The sequence below is a fragment of the Chlamydotis macqueenii genome, chromosome 15 (assembly GCF_036417535.1).
Source record: "Chlamydotis macqueenii isolate bChlMac1 chromosome 15, bChlMac1.mat, whole genome shotgun sequence".
Classification (NCBI taxonomy): Eukaryota; Metazoa; Chordata; class Aves; order Otidiformes; family Otididae; genus Chlamydotis; species Chlamydotis macqueenii.
This window is the reverse complement of record NC_141570.1, coordinates 9,009,498-9,034,091: the sequence shown is the minus strand read 5'-3', so window position 1 is coordinate 9,034,091 and position 24,594 is coordinate 9,009,498. Positions and strand designations below refer to the sequence as shown.

The 24,594-nt window shown below is 39.2% G+C and overlaps 2 protein-coding genes across 8 annotated transcripts in view; both read left to right on the top strand.

Moving 5' to 3' along the window:
• Nucleotides 1-78: 78 nt before the first annotated feature.
• Nucleotides 79-18,996, top strand: CCP110 (centriolar coiled-coil protein 110). Of its 6 annotated transcripts, none has more exons than XM_086759596.1 (16): nt 79-176; nt 996-1,152; nt 2,506-2,634; nt 4,045-5,686; nt 6,661-6,782; nt 6,926-7,109; nt 7,796-7,935; nt 8,310-8,426; nt 8,684-8,785; nt 9,075-9,191; nt 9,703-9,782; nt 10,372-10,434; nt 11,302-11,361; nt 11,925-12,007; nt 13,231-13,304; nt 16,695-16,782. In XM_086759596.1, exons 2-15 carry the CDS (start codon nt 1,006-1,008, stop codon nt 13,287-13,289), a joined length of 3,045 nt encoding a protein of 1,014 aa, XP_086615722.1. In that variant the 5' UTR covers nt 79-176; nt 996-1,005; the 3' UTR covers nt 13,290-13,304; nt 16,695-16,782. The 6 variants fall into 6 exon arrangements, with proteins under 6 accessions (XP_086615722.1, XP_086615720.1, XP_086615724.1 ...); XM_086759594.1 differs by having other exon boundaries at nt 6,658-6,782; XM_086759595.1 differs by having other exon boundaries at nt 91-176; nt 1,001-1,152; nt 6,658-6,782.
• A 342-nt stretch (nt 18,997-19,338) lies between these two features.
• VPS35L (VPS35 endosomal protein sorting factor like) overlaps nt 19,339-24,594 on the top strand; it is a 53,399-nt gene continuing 48,143 nt past the window's right edge. For both annotated transcript variants that reach the window (XM_086760067.1, XM_086760066.1), the window contains exons 1-3: nt 19,339-19,358; nt 23,359-23,458; nt 24,405-24,572. In XM_086760067.1, coding sequence (XP_086616193.1) covers nt 19,342-19,358; nt 23,359-23,458; nt 24,405-24,572 — 285 coding nt within the window. In that variant the 5' untranslated portion in view covers nt 19,339-19,341. The remainder of the gene's footprint in view (nt 19,359-23,358; nt 23,459-24,404; nt 24,573-24,594) is intronic.

Genomic DNA, 24,594 nt, shown 5'->3' with positions numbered 1-24,594 from the left:
GGGGCGGAGCCGCGGTGCACGCTGGGGTTTGTAGTGCTGCGGGCGGGGCGGTTGCCAGGAGGCGGCGGGGTAGCGCCGCGCAGGGCGCCCGGCTGCGGGCTCCGAGCGCCGCGCAGGTCCCGAGGGCTTCGCCGGCAACGCGAGGGGCTCGAGGAGCTGCGGGAACAGCGGCTGCGGTGGGTGCGGTGCGGTGCCGTGCCGTGCCGGCGGGCGGGGAGGGCCGCGGGGCCCGGGCCCGGCCGGGCAGGTGCGGGGCGGAGAGGCGAGGGGAGGCCGCCCCCTGGGCCCAGGGAGGGCTGGGTGCGCCCGCAGCGGGCGGGAGGCAGAGATCAGCCGAAGGGGTGCGGGGGGAAGAAGAGCCTGGGCAGGCCTCGGCGGGTGGTGCTGGCTCTGAGCGTTCGCTCCGGTGGGGATGGGCGGTATGAGACATGCAGGCTCTTGCAGGAATCCAGGCTGTAATTTAATTTTTTGGTGGCAGTATTGGCGTCTGTTCCTACAGGGATGTGTCGAGGAGGAGGCTTATGGGAGTGAGACACAAATTCCTCTCAACCCTCTAAATATAAAGGCTGGGCTTGCTTTAATATCAGCTTTTTATTTATTTATTTTTATTTTATAAATTTGGCAGAAGTCTTCTTTATTTTTTTTTTTACGGTTGATAGGGTCTATCTGACAGTCACAGGAGACCTTAAATGTTTAGTCTTTGATGGAAATTGTTAAAATTATATGTAGCCCATGTAGTTTTGTACATCTTGATTATCTCAGTACTTGCTTTCTTCTCAGTGTGCCTGTGATCTTTTTTGGCTTATATATGCAGATTTTTTTTATATGGGAACCCCCCCCAGCTTTTGTTAATGATAGGAAAAAATGAAATTTAATTGAGTTTTCTAATGTCTAATTTGTTTCCCAGAACACAGTGATACAGAATTAGTTGTGCTGTTGTTTTCCCTTCATAGTCTTGGCAGTACATGGAAGAGTAATGTTATTATTCTTTGCAGTTTAGTTAACATGAAGATGGAGGATTATGAAATATTCTGTAAGAAGCATCTTTCCAGAATCCAAGAAGAGGCAATAAAAAGAGAAACCTCTTCAACTGTTCAGCACAAAAATATCTCCCTCATTCAATTCCATGGAGTTCCTGTGCTTTCTCCTCTGGTAAGGCTTTTTTCTCCCCCCTCTTATTCTTTTATTTTCTGTTCTTCCCTGGTGTGCTTACTGTGCTGTTGGCACTAGCTATGTAGTGATTCTACTGAAAGTACAGTTCTGTTTGAGGTATCATCTGGCCTGTGTATTCTAAGCATTGCCAGCCTTAATTTTACAAAGAAAAGGAGTAAGATGTACTTTTTTTCACATTGCCTACATTTGCTTTCATTTCTTAGAATTTGTTGTCTTCACAAGGTGAGTGAAAACGTTTGTGGTATTAAACAGATGAATGTTATTACTGAGTTTAACTTTATGTAAACTCATATTGACATTTTATATATTGAACGTGTGAGTTTCTGTAAAAGTGTCCAAAAATGCAGATAAGAAATAATGAGATAGAAATTTACTTTAAAGCTTTTTAACTTCCTTGGATGTGTTTGCAGCTTCCTCTAATGTATTTCACAGGCTCATCAATTATGTTAAGTCATTCTGTGCTTAATGCAAATAGAGCCAAGCAGAAGACTGTTGGTAGTTTGTGCAATAATGCAGCTGACTTCCTTGTTTCAGTGGTGGCAAGTAAGAATGAAAAGACTCTCTAACAACAATCTCCAAAAATAGTGAAACAGATAAATGTTGTAGACTAAATGATATATTGTAATATTTTTTCGTTTACGAAAGGATGGATATTTTAAGGTTTCATAGAAGAAATGCATAATTTGACTTGAGACTACTTAATTTTGTAGAACTTTGTGAAACTGTTTCTTGTAGATGTAGTTTTGTAGATCTAGTTTTGACTTTTATCCAAACTTCGTGTTCTAAAGTAGTAACTCAGAAGATTATCAGATTCTGATTGCTGAAAAGATCCAGAAGACTGCTTGCATACATTTCTGTCTTGCTGTGAAATTCACCCCTGGTTCAAGAGGGTAGGGGTGGGCTATTGCTTCATAGAGCGTAATAGTTTGAGCAGGGGTAGGAAGATAGGTCACAGAGGGCTCTGGGGGATGCCCAAACCTCCCGTTTCCGTAGAGGACTGGGAAAGCCTGTCCTGCAGTCTGAGTCCTGCGTCATCTGAAGTTGGTACTGTAGCATTTCATGTTCATAAAAATTTTTTTAATAAATGACCTTTCACATTTGTGTTAAATGAACATGTGTATGTGTGCCACGAAAACATTTTCTGCATCTTCCATTAAAAATAAGAATAATTGGTTAAAAAGAAGCTGACATTTAAAATGCACACAAAGCCTCAGCTTAGGTGATTGTTGTTCTTCTGTTGTTTTTCTTTTAATTTATTTTTGTAATTCTGAAATTTGTACTGAAATTTGCATTTAGTGATAAAAACCATGTTTCTTACACCCTGTTTTGCAGCTTAGCCTTGAAAAGAAAAAGGAACTGCAGCAATATAAACAGAAAGCAGTTGACCTAGAGACCTGGAGACAGAACTCCCAGAAAAGAGCTTTACTGAATCGCGTTCAGGAGATCTTAGAAAATGTTCAGGTAGTATAAGTCCAAAGCCTTCTTATAGCTTTACAGAAAACTTCTGCTTATAGACATTTCGAGAAAAGTGCTGGGGTTTAGATATTCACCAATATAAATGTGAAATTAATAGCAGTTAACGCTCCAGAACCAGCATTTGCTAGTATTTCATGCTATGTGACCTGATAATTGCTTATTTAGTGATAATGTGTACATTAATTGTAATGCATGGGACTTGCTTTTCTCTGCTTGTTTTGGTATATGCAAAAGACAGGCCACACCAGATGACTGACTGTTGCTTTTGTAACTGTGTTTGAAACAACTGGATTGTAAAAACAAATGAACAAAACGCCCAGTGTTAGAGCAATCAGCTTGCTTTATTTGCAAGCTTGTGGGTCAATCGGAAAGTAATCTGTATTCAACTTTACGATTACAGAACTAAAATTACCTTCACAACAACTTGTAGTTCTGTTGTATGCTTTACAATTTTACTGCAACTGTTTTGTTTTCTTTGCTGCTTCAATGATTAATTTCGTAGAGGTTTAAATTGAAAAGAATATTAAATACATCTAATCAAGTGGTATTATTTGTCTTTGAAACAGTTGTAATAGAGTCTTTCAATTAATCTGTTGCTTAAACAAGTACAGTTAACACTGAATTTGTTAAGTTACTAAGGTGGCAAACAAAACCTACTAGTTTGCATTGTTTACTGGAGTGTACATAGCAACAGTCCCCTGGCTTGGAATTTGAAGAGCAGACCAAGAACATGTGTTCAATGCAAAAATAAGTTTGTTTGTTTGTTTCCGCCCCCCGCCCCGCCCAAAGGCGTTCCCTTGATAATTGAGTTGCAACACATAGGATAACCTTTAGGATAATTTTAGTGTGAAAATCCTTTTAAACAAGCGCTGGCTAGAAGTAGCATTTAATTCTCACTTAAATAAAGTTGGTTTTGCAAGTACTTAACAAATGAAAACTAGGAATTTTTTTTATTTGTTCTTAGTCATCTACAGTTCAGTCTATATTTCATGCTGAAGTTTTTCAATTTCTTTTCTTATTTAATATAAACACATTTTAATATTTTAAGAGGAATCTTGCGAGATAATTTGAAGCTATAAATTATTTGAATGTCTTCAAATTACCTTATGAAGAAAAGAGCATCTTTGCATTCAGATACTTGCTATCAGTAAAAATGCTGAGTGGACCATTATTCATATTTATATTGTAATTCCAATAACCTCTTTCTCATTGCAAAGAACTATGTGTTCTAAGTAGTTTGTAGAAAATGGGTAACAGTCAAACTGAAAATTTTTGTTGGTTTTAAGGTGGCAGCATTTTTTTTTTAATTCAGGTGAAGCTTGCAGGAGTCTGAGAATCTGAGGAGATTTCATTGAAAATACATGATTTTTTTTTTTTTTCAATTTTTATTTGCAGATCAGGAAAGGACCTAGTGTGAGTGACACGAATGCACGAGAGGTTGAGAATGCTTGCCCTGATTCGGATTCAAAAGCTTTGACTGACTTCACAGCTCTATCAGATGTCAATTTGGCATGTTCTCCCGAAAGGCATGGTCCCACAGAGCTTGAAAAGACACCAGAACTTATACCAGTGGATACTACTGGGCAGGTGACATCAAACGTGGCAGAAGTAGTTAAAGAAGATGACAATGTTTTTTCAAAGCAAAGCGAGAGTCACTTCTTGAAAGATGTACCTTGTCCCAGGGCTGCATCTCCTGACAATGTCCATAATAAGCTTGCATCACATACTTTGCAAAAGCAAGAGGGACTTGGGGTGCCACCATCGGATGAGGAAGTCCAAGATCCATACGTAATGAGTCTTCAGAACCTGATAAAGAAATCTAGGGAGTATATAGAGAAAGAGCAAACCAAGCGTAGCTCAAAAAGTAATTCAAAGAGGAGTATGAGTGAAAGTCATTCAGATAAAGAAAATGATAGCGTTAAAACAACTGACCCTGTGAAAGAAAGAGTAAAGCTTACAGGCAGAAGCTGCACTGCTCTGACACTTGATAAACCTAGTCTTAATAAATCAAATACCCTTCTCCAAGGTGCCTCTACTCATACAAATAACACAGGCATGTCAACTTTATCCAGTTTTTCTAAAGTGGACATACCTACGAGAGTTGGAACACCCCCATTGGTGGATTCGGATTCAGATGAAGACTTTAAAAAGACTTCTATCTTTGATCGTGACAGTAGCGTTGTCAGGAGCCTCACGGGCTCTTATGCCAAATTGCCGAGCCCAGAGCCAAGCATGAGCCCTAAAATGCACCGAAGGCGCCCAAGACCTTTATCGATGGGACACATTGTTATAAATCACCCTGTGAATGCTTATGAGTTAAGTCCTAAAGGCAAGGGTAGAGCGATGGATTTAATCATGCAAGACATTGCTGATAAAAATAATGTGTCTGAATCAGTGCCAAAGTTCATGGTGGACTTCACTATGGTTTGCCCTAGCAGAGTTCCTGGTGTCAACAGGAATTCTTCAGGCCTTTGTGATGGATTGGGGGTTGGCAAACCAAATCGCCATTCCTTTGGGCACTTGGAAGGCAAAGGAACGTTGTCGGCTACCGTGGAAGGACAGGTCGTGATGGGCAGCAGGGGACCATATAAAGTAGAGACCAGTACTAATATAGTAGCTCCAAAATTGAATGAGCCGTTTGCCGTCAGTCAGTCTGCAGTAACACAGAAGCTCCTACCTGCGAATGAAACAAAACCGTCTAGTTTACTAGAAAATACTAAATGTTTTTCTCCAGTAGAGCTCAATAAATCTTACGACGTAGAAAACCCATCCCCACTACTGATGCAGAACAAGAATATGCGACAGCAGATGGACACTCCAAGTGTTCCCCCAGGAAGCGAGCAGTTTCTAGAAAACAGTTTTGAAAAGGTAAAATGTAGACTTGATTTGGACACTGACAGCTGCCAAAAGGAAAACAGTCCCTGTGTTCTAACAGTTGGAATGGAAGAACAAGAGAAGCAGTGGTTGCAAGAAGAGAAATATCCTGTGGGATCAGTTTACGTTACCAAGAATACAGCCCCAGAAAGTATGGCAAAAGGTAAAGGATTTCCTGTAGTTGAGGGATTTTCTTAAACTTACTTCTCAGTTTATAAATTTTTTGAGCAAAGAAACAAATGATGATTAGTCATTGGTGGTTCAATGTGTGTGTATATATCAAAAGGCTAAAATTTTATTGATTGTAAGTTATTTTTTTTTCAGTAACCTCATTATTTCTCTAAATTTTATTTAATGACAAATTCAGAAATTCAGCTTGATGCTTGATCCATTTTTAACTGCTACAGAATGGAATAATTGCTGTCTTAGAAGTCACTTGGAGTCAAAAGTCTTATAACAGTTATTTATAACAAATACTTGTTTAAACAATTTATGAGGAAACATCAGCTAAAACATGTATCAGTTTTGTGAATTCTGTATTTATTCTCAAGGGTATCATTTGACAGCACAAATAATAATTTCCAGTTTGAATGTAGAAATTGGAATTTAGTTTTACTAAGAAAATTATGTCTTATTCCTTGAGGTCTGAATAAGACTACTGGAAGAAAAGATAGCCTGTGTAAATTTAAAAAAACCCCAAGCTTTTAATGGGTTGCAAATCACGATACACGTATTTTCTTTGAATTCAAGACTGTGCTACATCTGTATGTGTCTCCACCAAATAAAGCTGAAGTGGCATAAATAATTTTAATTCACTCAAGCAAGCATAGATACACTATTCTTAGAGCTAGATTTTTTGTGTCCTTATTTTAATATAGTCTCAGTTGGTGCTACTGCTGTTCCATTCGCATGCTTGTCCCACAAATATGAACGTGCAGATAGTTTGAAGGACTGTGGTAACTGATGAGGTTCTTTGCAATACATAATGGAAAGGTTCTTTGCAGTATATAATTGTAACCTGATACCAAAGATACATTGTACTTTTTTAGTGATAGTGTTAAAAACATGTGTATCTGTAGCAAAGATTATATAGAAATTATTTAATACTTGATTGTTTGTAATGTATCTTCTCAGAAGATATTTTAAAAACTAAAATGTTGGCCTTTGAAGAAATGAGAAAGAGACTTGAAGAACAGCATGCACAACAATTGTCAATTCTGATAGCTGAACAAGAAAGAGAACAGGAGAAATTGCAGAAGGTAAGTTAAAAAGAGGAAATATTCTGAGCAAGGGGTGTGTGTGTTGTGTTGCAGTTTGTTGGGAAGCAGTTGATTTTGAAGTGTATATTCTGTTGCTCGCAGAGTTAGAGAAGTAGTCTTATAGTTGATTCTTTCTTTTGTAGGAACTGGAAGAGCAGGAGAGAAAGTTAAAAGGAAAGAAGGTTGCTACAACAGAAATAGAAATTTCCAAAGTGAATATTAACAGTAGGATGGAGTTGGAGTGGAGGAAAAAAAGTGAAAGTGGCTTACTGGAAAGTGTGCAGTCTCAACTGGAGACAGTCCATAACACAAACTCTACCAGCATTGGTAAAACAGAGAGTAGAATATAGATCAAATGTTGTCATGTATTTTGTTCTACAGTGCTTGACTGGACCAGCTGCCCCACTCTATTGATAAATGCGGTGCTCCTGTCCTAGGGCACTTGTTGGTCAGGATATGCAGACAGCTGCTGGCTCCAGCTGTTGCCAGCCTATATAAAACACATTATGTGTTACATCTTTGTCTAGCGCGCATTTAGCACAGTTTCAGCCTTCCTTTTATTGTTCCATGTATTGCATTTGCATATAATTGTTATAGGGCATATTTGAGGAAAACAAGCTAAAAGGAAACTGATTTGATCAAGGATGAGGAGGTGGATTTGTATCACGTCACAGAAGGTTCATCCTCAGGCCACATAGCTGCACAGCAGTGGGCCAAGTGTTCTCATTTGTGTAGGAGGATTAGAAGGGCTCTGCCCAGGGGTCTTGACAGCAAAGAAGTACAGCTGTAGCTGCTGGAACATCTCTCGTGTTCCAGAACATTATGAAATGTTTTGGTTTGTCTTCTGTTTAGCAAATTTTGCTAGGAAATGAATCAGAAGTATTGATTGCTTCTTGCCTATAATTGACCTTGTAAACAAAGCTGCTACCTCTGAGCTGGGTGTGTGTGTACCCATAGCCACTACTTTATGGTAAAAAGTGTGAGTTGAACTGTACGTTCTGCTTTGCATGCAGGTTTTGCGCATACTACAACACCTAACACCTTTGCTTCAACAAGTGAAACTTCATTCTTTCTCTGGAGACCATCAGGTAGTGGAGTTATAAAAACTTCAGTGTCTAGGCCGAGTAACAGGATCAAAACGAGGTGGACTCAGGTAAGGAAAAAAAAGATTTATTTACAGCTTTAAAAGCCCTCTAGTTTTTATAAGACACTAGTAACTTTATAATAGCTGTGCAGTAATAAATCTTAGAGAAAAGTTTAGTATCCCTTCCTATATCGACTTCGATTACATGAGAGAACTGTGTAGGAGATTTTTCTCATTGTTCATATATGCAAAGGAATCATATAACAATATATCGCTTCTGCTAAGTTAATGTTATGGTGGATACTTCTGGCCTAGCCAAAACCTTTATTAGCAGCTTGTTTCTTACTTGAAAACTTATGTCACGTGATGGATGTTATTTGAGAAATAATTCTCAATTCTTGCTTTTTTATCAAGTGTGTAGAAAATGCTTCTTTTCTTTTAAGGTTTTCAGTCCGGAGATTCAAACGAAGTTTGATAAGATCACTGCTGTGGCAAAGGGGTTTCTCACTCGTAGACTCCTGCAGACAGAAAAACTGAAACATCTTAAGCAAACTGTAAAAGTAAGATCAGTATTTTTATATTATGCAGCTTCTCTTCCTGTTTGTTCCTATCTTCAACTGACAGATGAAATAGTGCGTTTTCTGCTTTCAGAGAATTTGGGAATGTTTGTCACATGAATGTGTTTGAGTGTTGCACTGCTCTGTCGTAAGGTCCAAGTCAAACAAAGAGTGTATGTCCTATGCACACAGTTTGTAATGATTCCTTTGTTGTGAAGGATTATGCCCAGTGCTTCATCTTATTTTCCTGTCTTCCCCAGGATACTATGGAGTTCATAAAAAATTTTCAGTCTGAAGCCCCATTAAAAATAGAAAGTGTTTCAGCACAAGATGCATCCCTTCATGAAAGAGTAATGGCTCAGGTGACATAATTTAAACTTTTTTTTTTTTTTTTTTAATTTCTTTCCTAGCTATTCTGCTTTTGTAATATAAAGACCTAAAACCGCCACAGTGACTTTGTTTAAAGTAAGAAGTTTAAACTATGGCTGTGAAGAGAAGATTCCATTTTTGGGCTGACACATTACGAGAGATTTCAAAATTATCTTTTCAAGTGTTTTGTTTAGATTGAAAGTGAGAAGAGCTTGATGATCAAAACCATGGGAATGTTAACTGGACTGAGTATTTTCTTAAAATCTTAATTATTCTTTCCAGCTGCGAGCTGCTCTGTACGACATCCATGACATCTTTTTTACAATGGAGGCATCAGAAAGAATGAATATTCTACGTCATGATCGTGAAGTTCGTAAAGAGAAGATGCTGAGGCAAATGGTGTGTTATAGTCAAGAGAATGTAAACTGTTTTAAGACTTTAAGTAGGGAATCATTTTGCTTTTAAGAGATTCTTCCTCACCCAGTAAAAAGTTTTGAAAATCTAAACTGTTTTTTAGTTATGCTTCTGTAGGTAACTTTCTTCAAATACAAATAGAAAAAGAGGTCACTGCAGTAGGAGATTAATATGTTGAAATTTTTAATGTCTAGATGTATAAAAATTAGAACGAAAAACATGGTGAAAGAAATGACAAAAAGTTCACACTTTCAATGAGAATTTATGGCACACAAACCATTTTAATCTGATAATATCAGGAAAATCCTTTCATTTAAAAAAAAGAAAAAAAACCCCTTGATTTTAGCTGGAATGTGAACTTAGTACTGAAAACACTGTTGGTTTTGTTGTTTGCTTTTTTAAAAAAAATTGTTTCTTTAAGTAGGGGTAGGTCAGATGGGATTAAACTCAGTAAGAGCAGCAACTAGGGTTATTGTTGGGTCTTTTGCTTTTTTAGGATAAAGTGAAGAGCCCAAGAGAGAGAGTGACACTTTCAACAGCTACACAGAAGTCTCTGGACAGGAAAAAGTACATGAAGTATGTGCAGTTCTCCCTTTGTGGTGGTGGGAGGTGGGGTACAAGAGGAAGAGTAGGAGACATTGGAAATAGTGAAAAGTTTTTGGAGTAACAGGTTCTTTGCAAACTAACATCTCTCATAGGAAGAATGAATAAAAAACTGTCTTCAGGTGTGTGATGTCTTACTAATAGTAGTTTGCTCTTACTTTTAAGAGACTTCTTGTTTGTATGGGAGAAAAATGTTTGTTCTAAGTTGTGCATTTATGCTGTATTTCAATGGTGAGCAAAATGATCCTTCTACACTTAGCTTATGGTTGATTTTTCTAAGGTGTAAAAAAGTGTTCCACATTATTTTATCAGTCTAAAGTGCCTAGCAATAGTGATACTTTGCAGAGTAACTCTGGCAAAGTTTTTTTAGGGAATTATCCTGCTACAGAGTGGACTGAACAGTTATGTTACACTTCATCATGAGTAAAAAGTGATAATGTGTAGTACTGCTCTGGCAGTATTACATGTAGATGTAGATCCTGTTGTAGGTTTTTTCTTACTGTTTCTGTTTAAGACCTAGATTATGATTTTGTAATTATGTTCCAATACTTTGTTTTTGTAGGGCTTCAGAAATGGGAATGCCAAGTAAAAAAGTAATCATAAAACAAAAAACTCCTGAAAGTCGGTGAGTGAAGATTACTTGTATTAGAATACTTTTAAAGAACTGTCTTATAGTGATAGAATCTTTCATCTGTGTTTCTGGTTTGCCATCAGTCAGCTCAATTTATTTTCTTAAGAGTCAGTTCTGAAATTTTGTCTTCAGAAATTACTTATTTATGGCTTTAAATCTCTGTGCTCAGGTTCAAGGTTTTTCTCAGAGATCGAATATTAGTATGTCTTAAGCTTAAGTTTGACACTACAACTCTTCTTAATACCCTTTACTTTGCAATATGAACGTTCATATGCTTATCTTTAGAAAGCTGTCAGAATAGAAGTGGCTTTCTGTTGTGAGGAAAAGTTCTGGCTTTTTAGCTTGTGTGATTGTTTACTTAGATCACAGAAATTACAGTGTTCCAATACTTGCTATTCAGGAAGCAGCCTTTCTCTTATGAGACCTGTCTGCACCTTTTTCTAGTGTCAAAAGTCAGATACCTGGCGTCCCTTAAAAACAATTTTTATCCCATGCTGACCTAAAAGCTTTGAAGACATGCTGTCTACTAATACAGTTCAATCTTCAATGACTAGTTTAAGTGATTCAAGCCTTTTTTTTTTTTTTTCTGTATGTCTTTATCAATGACTAGGAAACCAAGGCACTGTTGAGTGAGTTTCATCTGTGTACTTTTTTGTTTCTTTGTTTTAAGTAGCTGAAGTAGTAATCTTATTCTGGAATTGTAATTCCTGCCACTTTTGCCTACGTGTCACCTGCATTACAGAGCCTGTTAGCCTTTCTGAAATTTGTTATGTGAAATGTGATGCTAAATTCAGTATTCCTTATGATAATTTTTTCTTTAAAGGAGGGAGAAAGTGCTAATAAAAGTTTGTGTTTCAACAGCATACTTCAACCAAATCAAGGACAGAATGCCCCAGTTCATAGACTGCTTTGCAGACAAGGGTAAGGGCACAGCATGCTTGTAGCCTAAAGATGAAAGTAAATGCAAAGTGCAAGAGCACAGTAATTTCTAAATAATATTTACACATATTGGTGCAACTGTTGTTCAAAGTAAAAATAATTACTCCTGGCAGTATTTTGAGAGAGTGATTAAGCTTTGTTTTACCTTATACTATAAGAAAAATTTTAGTGTTCTCATCCTGTTGTGTATTGTCTCCATTTACACTGTTCCAACATTTCTATTTGTAACATTCATTCCATGAAGCTTTGCTTCCACTTAATGAAATATGTATATTTTAAAATGTAGACTGTAATGCCACAGTATGTGAACTGAATCAGTTTCTTGAATAGAGTTTTAAAAATCTAGTTGTGGGGAGATGTTCTCCTGTTTAATGTATCTACGTAAGCCATCATGTCAATAGGAATTGTACTCAGGAGGAGGCTCTGTGGGATGCTGTAAAAAAATGTTTTCATGCCAAACACAGTTTGATAGTGTCTTTATATTTTTAGATACAGCCTTTCAATTTTGATGCAAGTGACTTATTAACTCTTTTATATTTAATTAGAACCCCTAAGACCTCAATGAAGGGGGTTGAGCAAAATAGGAAGAAGGCCTCAGAGAGCAGTGTGTCTAACAAGGCTGTTTCAGGTGTGTAGAATGTGCTTGGATCTTGTAGTGAGTAAGTTACTAGTATCTAGAAAAACTACATGGGGGATATATTGTTTTCCTTTCTTGTGCACCTGCTTTGCTATGTCTTAAACCTAACCTATCTCTTTAAACAAACAGGCGCTGGTAACTTAACCATCCACTTTCAAATTCTGTAAACATAGCATATAGAATGTACTGCACAGCTCCATTCGCTTTCACTCACCAGATGCCCAGTCATAAAAAAAAAGTTTGCCAGATACATTCACTGCCACTGTTTGAGAAGCTAACAGTAGTCACACTAGATTTGGATTAGGATCTTAATGTCATTTGATTCTTAGTTCTGTACACGTGTGTAACTTGTCTTCAACACAAAGCCTATTGAAAGCACAGGAAGGACAGTTTCAGAGTTATTAGTGGGCATTCAGTCATCGTACAGTCCTAAAATTGTATATATTACTGCAGCATCTTACAGAATGTTTGAGTCTTAATGACTCAATTTTAAAAGTGGAGTATTCCTGGACTTGCATACAGAGATTACTAGTTGGTTACCTTTTATTAAAAAGGCTTGGTAGTAGTACCAAACCTCTCAGTTCTCAGTCTGTTCAGGCATGAAGAGAGTAAAATACTACAAAATGTCTTACACAATTTCAGTTTTTTAAATCAGATTTAAAATTTCTTAAGTGACCAACCTTAATTTATCAAAAGGTGAAGTGATTTATAGATTTTTTTTTTTTTTTAAACTGTTTAAGACCTTAATTACAGCTTGTTCTCAAAGGAGAGCTCCACAAGTCAAGTATGAAAATTGGGAAATTTTAGGTTCAGTAAGACAAATTATAATGTGGTAGGATTTCAACTGGTTTCCATAGTGATCTGAATTATCTTTATGTATTGAGTGTCAAACCTTTCCTCTAAGGGAAATTCTCCATTTATTAATGTCCTGGAACAATGCTGGCAGGGAGTATCTGCGAGCTTTAGTACGATGTGTACACTGTTTACATGTGATGTTTTCCAAGAGCATTTGTTTTTTTTCATAGTACTTTGTAAAACCAAGAGGAGTGGCCATAGAAGGATGTATAGTAAGAAACTATGCATGCACATCTGTAGCACTTCAGTTTGAAGAGGGTGGCGGGGGGAGGAAAAAGGAAGGGAAAAGAAAAAAGTGAATGATGACATTACAACCAAGGTTTGTTCATTTATTTTTCTATTGCCAATTCTCCTGGCAGTGTTGTTACCCCTGAAGTGGAGCGAGGTGGTTGTTCAGTTGCAGTCAGTGATGCCATAGGAAAAAATAGCAAAGGTAGTAAATAATCCCTGAAATACAAAGAAGAAAACTAAGTAAGCAATATAATTTTAGCAACCAGAGGTAGCCATTAAGGCAAGCTTTTATCTGCAAGTTTGCAGAAATGTGTCTGGTATAAACTAGTAAATGAGAGTGCTGAAGAATAGGGATGACAGCAACAATCAAGACTTTTACCAGTTATTTTATTACGGAGGCTGTAAAAGCGTAGTAGTGTAAGGGTGGTGTCACTGTCAAGTTTAGCAGTGATTTGAGATTTGGATGCCAGCCCTAGGCTCATTCATGCTCAGCTCATAATGATCTGCAGTGTTTTTTACATCAGACATCCAGTTAAAGCATTCACTCTTCTGTGGTGGCAGCATGTGCTGCTCTGCCAAGTCCCTGAGTTTATCTTAGTCATAATTATCTGCCTGAGAGCTGATACTTGGCAATGTAAAGAATCCTTTGGGGTAGATCTCAAAATTTCTTTGCCGTTCTTTATTGCTATTTGTTGAATATCTGGAAAACTATGTAATGCCTACTGTAGTGGCCTTCTTGGAACCTAAAGGAGATGTGTCCAACCAATTGTATGCTGCCTAGTTCCAGTTGCACAAAGTAACCTCATCTAATGTTTGGACATCACATGTGTTCCAGTGGTGTGATGCTAGTACTTCTGTATGCTCCCTTATACATAGGTTAGACTACTTGTACTAAATGAATAGAAAGGCATTGTGAAATTATTAGATGGAGAACACTTGGCATGAAAGAAACAATCTGCATAATTTTGTGATAATGAAAAAACCTGAAGTTGAATACATTTGAATAAAACATGATTATATATATATATATATATGGATAAAATGTGAATACTGAAAGGCTTGGCAGTATGTTGAATGGGGTTTTTTGTTAATATTTTTTTTTCAAATCTATTTTTTTGATGCAATAAAGTGTCTTTTCAAGAGAGATCCTTGAAAGTCATCTGTAGAAAGGCAACAAGTTTTGTCTGGTCTGGACCATAGACAGAGAAACTATAATCTCAAATCAATTTGAAAAGAAAATGTAGAAAGCCAAGCAAATGCATTTGCTTCTCTTAGTGGAAGCTGTGCATGTCAGAAGATAAAAGACTTGTAGCAGTAGTTTGGTCTAGACAATACAGTTTTTTATTTATATCTGCAACTATGTCAGTCTGCTATATTCCTAACCCATAATATTTCTGTTTAATTTCTTGTCTTCATTTGTCTCTGACTCCCAATTAAATTGTGCTTATTAGAGGGCCCAAAGGGAAGGAGGGTTAGTCAAATACAGCTATTATATATAAATGTCAGTTACACATTCAAATTAGATGTGAGACATACCCTCAGAAGAAAACAATAACATCTTATCCAACTACTTTCTTCCTTTTTTTTTTTTTTTTTTTTTCATTCTTCTGATTGTTGTTTTAAATTCTGTCTGCAAAGTGCTTTGTAGCTTTAATACCGCTCAGATTAATTGTTGTCTTTTTCTGGCAAGAGGGCATTTATTTTAAGAATCAACTGGTGATCCTAAATTTAGTTTTTCTTGTTTCATGCTCCTTCAATCCAGAGTTCTATGCTGAACAGAAAAGTACAAACTAATAAATCCATAAAGAGTCTTATTTGTTGATCCTTCTTTTGCTTTTTTAAATAGGACAGCGATGCTCAGTCAGTAGCCTGCAAGCAGTGCCAGGCAGGGCATTTAATGTGGTCTGATTGTGTTAGAAAGCAAGTGGTTGAGATCAGGCTGCTGCTGCGACTAGAGCTATTCATCTCCTTTGTTTCTGCTCACTGTGAGTAAGTGTTGTGGAAAAGAAATATGAAGCAAGAGGCACGTGGAGCATTTGGGTGGTAGCAGCGCTTGGCCAAGCGTGGTCTTTCCCGTGTGGCTATCCAGGCTGAGCAGGGAGCAGGTTGCCCGGGTGAGATGGTGTGTGGTGTGGAGAGTGCTAGCGTTCAGGCCAGCACTTCAGGAGGCGTCAGACTCGCTATGTGTGAGTAGCAGGTAGATTGTGTGACATAAGAGAGAGGCCTTGTGTAATTGCTCCCCCTGGCACTGAAAAAGATTGGGTGATAATTGTATTCAAAAGGACTGTAACTTTTAAAATTAAAATTTGGCTTCTTCCATTTCTTAGTCTAGGTTGCTGGGTTTTTTTTTACACTTCCCTATACTGTCCTGTTCTGAATGTGAGATTTTTAAATAACTTGGTGTGCACTTGAGGAGAGTTAAGAGGTAGTGTTAAGTCACTAATAAAACATTGTATGTGTCAGTGGGTTGTTTATCCTACGAGATCACAGGTGAGCTGAAGAGTACAGCACTGGAGAGTGTTGGGCCAGTGAGAATGCCTTTTTGTACAGTGGGACACGGTGCTCAGATGTGAGGGATCCTGCTGTGGTAAGGGGTCTGCGGGCTTTTCCAAAGCTGCCTTGCACTGTGCTGAAAGTGCACTGTCCTGCCCTTGGACACCTGTAAGTAACCACTGCAACTCTGACAAAGAGTAACTGAAGATCCTGGAAAGGACTGGCACTTACTTTGTCACATTCATTTAATTGCCTGGTAATGATTCCTCTTCCATGGCTGTCTTCCATTCCACTGCTCTGCACCATGTGGTATGATTTTCACTGCTTTGTATAAATGTTTGCTCACACTGCTGGACACTCAATAACTGCCTGAAGCTAATGAATGCTGAGTTGTGCTACTCTTGAGCAGCCTGCAGTGCTCAACTCTTATTACTGGAAGGTACTTGTGGCATGCATAGTGTAATAGGGCTTTCTAAATAAAGGTGTGTATATAGTTGTTCCGTGTGGAGAGATTTTAAAAAATGTATTTATTTTTATACTTGTGCCGCTTTCTGTTTCTAAGGGCTCTGCTTGATGACCTTGTTCATATTGCACTTTTAATTCTGGTTGTGTGTATCGTCATATGGAAACCTACAACTGACTCTTGGTTTATTTTTAATATGGCAGCTGGGGAAAAGGAAGGAGTTATCTTAAATATTTGACTTGTATAATATTGTTTTAATTGATAGTTTGTTTAAAAAGAGTAGGTGGCATTGTTAAACTTTTAATCTTTGTCTTGGTGATTTTACAAACAGATTGATATTTAAAAAACTTGTGAATTGTAGTTGTTGATGTTTTAGAGCAGCAGGAAAGATGATGGAATAGTTACTGAGGAAGGAAATACTATTAAATGTTGCTACTTCCAAATATATAGGTAGTTTTTGTAAGGTATTTTGGGTTAAAATCATGAAAATGATCATTTTAAAAGTAGTCACTGAATATATAATACTGCTTTAAAAAAAAATTGTCTTAAAGTTTTCAGCTATTTTTATTGTATAGTCCTGTTACAAAACCCAGTACTACTAATTGTAAAATGGTAATATTTCTGCTTCATTTTTAGGAGCATATGCAGGAAGAACCCAAAGAAAGAAGCCAAATGTTGTGACAATTTAAGAAGACAGCACTCACTGGGATAAAGTGGCTGTCTTCTGATGATGGCATTCTCAGCGCTGATTAAAATATTGCATCTTCTATGTGCATATTTAGAAATGATAAACATACTATGACACGTTAATACAAACATATTGAAGTAATAAAGGGCTGTGAAGCTCTAATACTTGTGGAAAAATTGCATGTTAAAACATATTATAGATTCATACTACTGCGTACACATAAGATTCATAATCTTGTTTATTTAAAGACTACCATAGGGCAACATTACGGTACTTTGTGAGTTTTTCACACTCTCTATTTCTTGTGTCTGACGTGCATTTTGCATTACCTGAAGTTGCAATTTCTGTGTATGGTTACCACCATAAATAAGTTGTGTGTGTATATTTTTAGTTTCATACTATACAGTTAAAGGAGTTAAATAAGAAAATAACTTCATGCAAACAAAACTGAGCTCTTCCATCAGTGAATTTGTCAGCAGCCTTTTTGAATGTACTTTCTGTATGAATGTGATTACCTCAATTTAATTACTAATGGCCTAAATCTTTTGCGTTTCTGCCGAGTTGGACAGCCATGGTTCCAGATGAACTTTTGGGCAGACAGACATACTTTCAATGACTGTACTGAAATTGTGCATTTATACCTGTAGATCAAACGACTGTGCTGAAGAGTCCTAGGATTTTTTCTTTTCCTTGCTATCTACTGTATTTTCTTATGGAAACAACTTTTGACGAAGATGGTAAGAAGCATGTGTTCTGCAAAACTTTCAAAAGGCAAGATTTTAAATGTTTTACCATTTCAGACTTAAAAGTGATTGTCCGTAATAATAATTCAGATACCTTATGTTTCATTAATGACAGTTGCAATTTTTCTGAGCAGTTTCTCTTCTACTGTGATCTAACAGGCCCTTGAACTGAAATAATGATTTCAAGGGGGAAAAAAATACCTACCTAAGCCCAACAAATACACTCATATTTGTGAAAATCTAACATCAAAATACCATGCTCATACTTTGCCTTGGTGTCCCTACTGGTGGATGTTATCCTTCAGCTTGAGGGGAGCAGAATTCTGTAACTTCTGACTTTTAAGGAACTTGAGACATGATGTTAACGTTCAAAGTCCAATAGAGAAAAGCTTGGCTGTGTAAGTCTTTCCAGTGCTTACTGTCTTGCTCTGTAGCTGTAGTAGTAGAGAACTGACTACCTAATAGGTTGTATTTTGTTGCTTTCCCAGTATCTTTACATTGCAACACCCTAACTTTGGAGGCTTTGTAACATGTTGATACAGATAGAAGAGAAAAAAGACTGATGAAAAATTTCACTGTGTTAAATAGCATGAAAGACGCGCGTTAATGGTGGGATGAGAAGAGCGTCTTCAGGAGCAGTGAAGAGTGAATTGGCTTGCTTGCGACACTAGTTGTGGCTTTTGTCTGCCACCACGTGTCATCTGCAGCTAGTGACGTTGTTGAAAACGAGTGTTTTATACCAATGCAGTAAGTTACCCAAACTGCGAACTTAGAAAAAGATAGAAATGCTGCCTAAATGCTTTGAAGAATGTATCTGCTCAGTGGCTCTTTACAGCGGTGTTTATTTGAAAGCTTGGGCGGGTGGGGCTCCCCAGTGGTGTAAAGTTAAGAGTTTACACCAGTGGAAAGTCTGCCTCCTTCATACAAACCTAATAGTTCTTTAAAATTTCAGACATAATACAGAAAATGCCCGCGGTAAGCTTCCTGCTCACCCAGTAGTTATCAAAGCTCTGGTTTTGTTCCTGACTTTCCTTAGGGGTGGAAAACATCTCAAGAAGGGAAAAAGAGTAGCCTGTGTCACAAGTGACAAAATGTGCTGTTGACATATCAGTGCTAAAGGTTGGTGTTTTTAAAGGATGTTTTATGTGCTGTATTTATTATTAGCATAGGCAATATGTGACGTAAAAAAAATAGATTTAGCTAAAATGAATGCTTACCTTCTGTTCAGGTTTCACATCTAAACCTCTTTCACTTTAAGCATGCTTCCATTATGTGTAATAAAACACTGTAGCACAAAGCTTTTTAACTTTCATGAGGCCTTTCCCTTGACAAGTGCCAGATTTTGGTTTTGTATTTGATATGTTTTGTATTTATACATATTTAATTTTGGTTTTGTGTGGAGTTGTAATATCATTATGAAAGTGTATTTATTTTTTTACTTTGTTTCATTTTCACCTGTCTTGCTTTTTACTTAAAACGTACTGCACAATAAACTTTTTAACGATTTAAACAACTGCATTTCTTTTACTTTTCTGGGTTGAAAAATCACTTGATGTAGAACCAGGAAAAACCCTAGGGAAGGCCTTCCATATCACAACTCACTGCAATTCGCACGGGTGAGTAAGGGTCTTTTTACCCCGTCCAGGAAAAACTCTGGCTGTGTGGTTACTGCCCACAGCCCCGGGTGCTGTTTGACCCGAGAGGCCCGGAGAGGAGCGGGCCGGGCCACCCAGCAGCAGCCAGGCGCGCCCGGAGCCACCGCTGAGCCCAGGCGCTTGCCGCCACGGGGCGGGGCGGGAAACGGCGGGGGAAGGCGCTGCCCGGCCGCCGCGTCACGTGACAGGGCGGCAAGATGGCTGCCTTCCCCTGGTGAGGCTGCGGGCGGCGGGCGCTGCCTTGCCCCCGTCCCGAGAGGGGACTGCGTTCCTCCGCGCTCCCGAAGCGGCGCTGGGGGAGGGCAGGGCCGGGTAGCGGGCTCTGAGGGGGCTGCGGGTTCCCGCGGCTGTGTGAGGGCAGCCGTCATCCCCGGCGCCCCTCCCAGCTGGGGGCCGCGGCGCTGAGGCGGGCGCGGCGGGGAGGACGGCTGAGCGTGCAGGCGGGGGAAGCTCCGGGGCTGCGGGGCTGGGGAAGCAGCGCCCTCGGGAGGCGAAAGCGTTCACCGCCCCCGGGGCTGCTGCCTGCGGGGCTCCGGGCCGCTCGGGAGGGAGCGGGGGCGCTGGGGGGCGCGGGCCGGCGGTTCTCTTGGCGGCTGTCTGGAGAAATAAGATACCGGTGAGGTTTATCACACGGTGCTGCGTGTGATAAACCCCCGACGTTAGTGGGGTTCCCACGCAGCAGCGGGCCCCCGAGGTCCGTGGGTGCCAGCGAGCCCAGGCGGGAGCCGGCCCCGCCGCCGAGCCGTGCCGAGGGACGGAGCGCTGCTCGAAGCCCGGGCGGGACGGGACGGCCGCGGGGCTCCGCGCTGCCGTGGGTTTGTTTTCCCCGAACTGAGCAAGAAAGTCACCGGAGGGCAGCCGGTGGTGGCTTGATTCGGCACGTAGCGGTTTTTGTGATGAGTGTCCTCTGTTCAGAGAAGGGAGCCGGGGAGGGAACGGGGTGTTCCTGCCGCCTCCGGCCCTGTCACTGCGGGCTCGCAGGCAGCTGCTCGGGCCTTCCTCAGAACTCGCCAGTGGAGGTGAAGATTGCGCACAGTGCCTTTATGTTTACTAGCGCGGTTTAGCTCTGTTTAGTTATCTTTCACAGGCTCTTTAGAAGTTGACATGGTGTTTACGAGCTACAGACTGAAGAGGCAGAGTCAGCCTCCAGCGATGTGCGGTATTCCTGCAGGAAAACTTGGTGTACAGCTGAGGAAGCTGCGCCGTGTAGACATGCAGTAACTTACAGTCTGGGAGTTGTTATGGAAAGGAAGGATAAAATAGGCGCTCTTTCTCTGACAGAGTACAGAAAATTATGTTCATAGTTCCTTTTTCTCCTTGTTTACAAATGAGCTGATTTTCTGTTTGTAGAAGGCTTGCTCTCCTGAGGCTGGTGTTCTTTTAACACACTGAAGATACAGAATTTCCAGGTTTTGCTGTGGCTGATGAGTTACAGTCCTCAGCAAACTAGAAATCAAAACTAATGCGGAGTCAATAAAAGTAATATGCAGCAATTGCCAAAAAGCTTTCCCTGTATATACGTTGTCACACTGAAAATCATCTGACTGTTTCATGTTATTAATGTATGAGCAAACTTTTATGTGTAATAAAAAGTGGAAATGATTTGTGGATTTAGAAATTTAATTGTTAATGAAACCAGCTGAGGTTTTATAAAAACATCAGAGCTATGCTTTTTAAAATAAATTCACTGGGGTATGAAATACTTTAAAACTTTAATTTCTATAGCTAAGGAAATGTGAGTGTCATATGGCTCTGACTCGTTAATTGGCTGTTGGAAGTGTTGATACTTTGAGTGCAGTAATTTCAACGGAATCTCTCAGTGTGGTTAGTGACCTTGCAGAAACAGAAAGGAATAAAAGCGTCTGCAACTTTTGAATATGTAGTAGTACCAAAATGTAATGAAAAACTAAGGACTGCAGGCCCAAAGCAGAGTGGTAATGGTTCTGGCAAATGGAGTTTTACGTAATGCAGCAATGAGTAGACTTGTAAGAAGTAAGTCTGGTAGTGCTGATGCAGAAGTGGCCAGGGAGAAATAATGAAGCAGAGTAAAATGTTTTAATGCATGGATTTCTGTAATGTGGAAGGCTGGTTCTTCTGCTGCGCAGAGGCTGTCTCTGCGCTCAGCCTGGAGCGTGAGGGAGGCACCTGGGTTCGTGGAGCGGGCTGGGCGCTGGAAAAGCTTCAGTAACTTGGGGATAAGGAGGAGGTATAGCAGTCCCAGGAAAAGAGATTGTTTACCAGGAGAGAAAAAGGTTGGCAGTCTGGCAAGCGTCGAAGGCATAGAGCGGTGGCAATTCCAGTGATGCTCATGTGTGAGAAAAGGTTGAAAACCACTGTCAAAACAGCACCTGCAAGCAGGGGTGTACCTCGCAGTATGAACTGGGTGTGAAACCCTGGCTTGGCCCGAGTCTTATTTTTATTTACTCTCAGAAGTTGGCTGTGCTGCTGTGGCGGAGGAAGGAATGCTTAATCTCCTTTCCTGGAGAGTAAGTGGAACCTAGTGTCAGAGCAAGCTGGAACTTGTCCCCCGTATTAGCTGTGTTACAAGCTGTCTTATCACTTGAATAGCCGCATTGTAAATGCACTTTTAAAAGACTTTTTTGCAGGGTGAACAGCTCTTCTTTGTTCCCACGTGTGTATTAGAGATGTGTACTTGCCCAGGGATGCCTTGCATTATAATGAGAGTACGATTGGTTTTGGCCTGGGAGTGGTATGCCAACCTGAGCTGTCAGTGATCTCTTTCTTTGCTGCTGGTTTGGAGATATCTGTAAAGGAGAGGTATGGAAGTACTGACAGAACTGTAACGGAGTCATAGAAATGTTATAATTAGGCAGCCAAAGTTTGTCTGACAGCTTTTTCACCCAAATGCTAATTAACGCATGAAGCAAGTGAGCGAGGAGAACCATTGAATGGTGGGACAACAGTAAATTAAAGAGACCATTCATGTGTAAAGGAAAGGAGCTGGAGATCAAGAAAAGGAATAAGCGCGTGGGTTTCACTAGAGTCTTTCTCTTGCTCTGCTGTATCTCCTTAGATGCGAAAGCTTCTCCTTGGAGTAGCATAACCATAAATTAAACTAATTTTTTTTCTTTTAATGAATCTGGGTTTTGGGGGTACATAGTATCTATAGAAGAGCCGGCTGCTTGGCACCTCTGCAATTCTTACCAGTGAGTTAGGTTTCTGTGTCGGAATGGAGTTCTTTGGAAGTTTGGATTGCTTTCTGTGGGAAAGATGTACTACATGGGAGGAATGCAGTTTGTTTTCATTAGGAGTTGTACTAAAGAAACCTTTGTGTATTCACTGGTTTGCTCTTTCAGCGAAGGCCTTAGTGCATGCTGTAAACATTCTCAGGATCCTGGATGAAACAGGAAAGAACAATTAGCTGCTCTACATGTTTCAAAGACAAAAAAAGAAATGAAGAAGTTGTGGAGGGTAGAATGCAGAGAAAACATTTTCAAATATATTTTCCTAGATTTTACTTGTATCTCTTTCTGCCTTGCTACTTAACTATTGCTACTGCTAAAGGAAGGTTCTGTGTGGTGGCTGTGATGGCAGTTGTTTCAGAAAGCGGCTGTCCTATGTCTTCTGTTAGTTTGTGTTTTCGTGTCCCTATTTAACCGTTACTACCACTCCGTACAAATAAAAGGAATTAATTTTGTGTATTGATGTGTTGTCAGAGATATTAGAAAGTGTTTTTAACTCTTAAGTCTCTTGAAATTGTCATCTGGTGCTAGTCTGGGAAGTTTTAATCTCCCTTTTTTGCCTTCCTACATTGTCAAACATGCTTTAAAAGCCTTTTTGAAATACAAATTCGTATTTATATTTGAGCAATGAAAATGAGGATGAATCGTTTGTTCTATAAAAGGGCAGTGTCCTTAAACTGTGATTGATAAATTAGTGTATGTTACTGTTAGTTCCTAGTGGCAGTGTTGTTTTATTCAAGGACTTTTATTTATGTTCTTTTCTGGAATCAAGTCTTTTTAATTAGAGATGGAAGCCATAGTTCTTACAGTTCTCTCTTAATACCAAATTCAAACTAAAACCAGAAATACATATATTTTTGTGATTTATTTCACTTAATGACATACTTAATTTTCAACATGCATTTCTTCTTGTAAATATGCCTGCATCTGTATAGACATAGGATATGTTTTTCTGTAAGTGTGTGATTATTTATGTGCATCTATACTTTTCCTTTACTCCTGCTTTTTAAGGCATGCGAGATCAAGAGACTATGCTTCAGAATCTGAAGTGTGCAAACTGGAATCTGTGCCCTTGGATTTTGGTGATTACCATCCACTAAAACCCATTACAGTGAGTTTCTTTTTATGCTTTTGGAAAAAGAAGGTGAATTAAAATGTGAATGCATTCCTCTTTTTACTTCCGTTCCTTAAAATCAAAAGGCTTTGAAGTTGGTGGTGGTACTAGTGCAGTTGCTTTTTATGTTAGTGGCCTGCTATTTTAGAGGCATCAAGGTTTGTTCTGTTTGTCCTTTATAGAAGTTTGCTTATGCTGTTATGTGTCAAAACCAGTCTCCTTCTGACAAATGTAGCATTTCAACTTCTGGGCTTACTTGGTTGCATTAAACGCTGAATAATGGATAAGTTTAAAATCAAATTCTTGCATTACAAATAACCTGCATAATTGCTTGATGTAAGATTTGGTTTTGGGTTAACTTCCAGTCAGCTGTATGCTTTAAAACATTTATAATTTCTTTAATGTATGAGAGGCTTTTAAAAATGTGGATGTACAAAAAAAATCCACCTTCAGAGATGATAGTCAAATGCTAATGAATGATGAATGGGCAGCAGCTTCTACTCAGAAAGGTCAGGAGGGAGATAAGACGGAGGCCTTAAGAATGGATTTGACATTCCGGGCTTGAGTATTGTACAAGAAAAGTAAAACTGAGACTGGCAGAGGAAATCAAATAGTAAGAAAGAGGTTGAAGGAGAGGGAGAAAAACAGTAAAGTAGAGGCTAGAAAGAAACTTAGAGTGGTTGTTCTTACAGTTCTGTAGACCTAGAATTGGAGGGACAGGAAAAAAAAAAAAGTGATGGAAATGCTGTTGAAGAATGCCCCCAGATTCGGGGAAAAGGAGGTGCTTCACTGTAACTGCTGATGCTCATTCTAAAGACTTCATTTGGTTGGTCCTTGCTTTCATTGCAACAGCACAGTTTATGTAGCACATACTTTGATTTATTAAAGAAAGTAGGGGGAAGGGAAAGCCTTTTTGTTTAATAATTTTGAACTTTTCTTTTAGGTTACTGATTCCAAGACCAAGAAAATGAACCGGAAGGGAAGTACTTCTTCTACCTCCTCCTCTTCTTCTAGTTCTATGATGGATCCATTGAGCAGTGTATTGGATGGTACCGATCCCTTGTCGTTATTTGCAGCAGCTGCAGATCCTGTGACTACTACTGCAACCATGGTAACACTGGAGGGGAATTAAC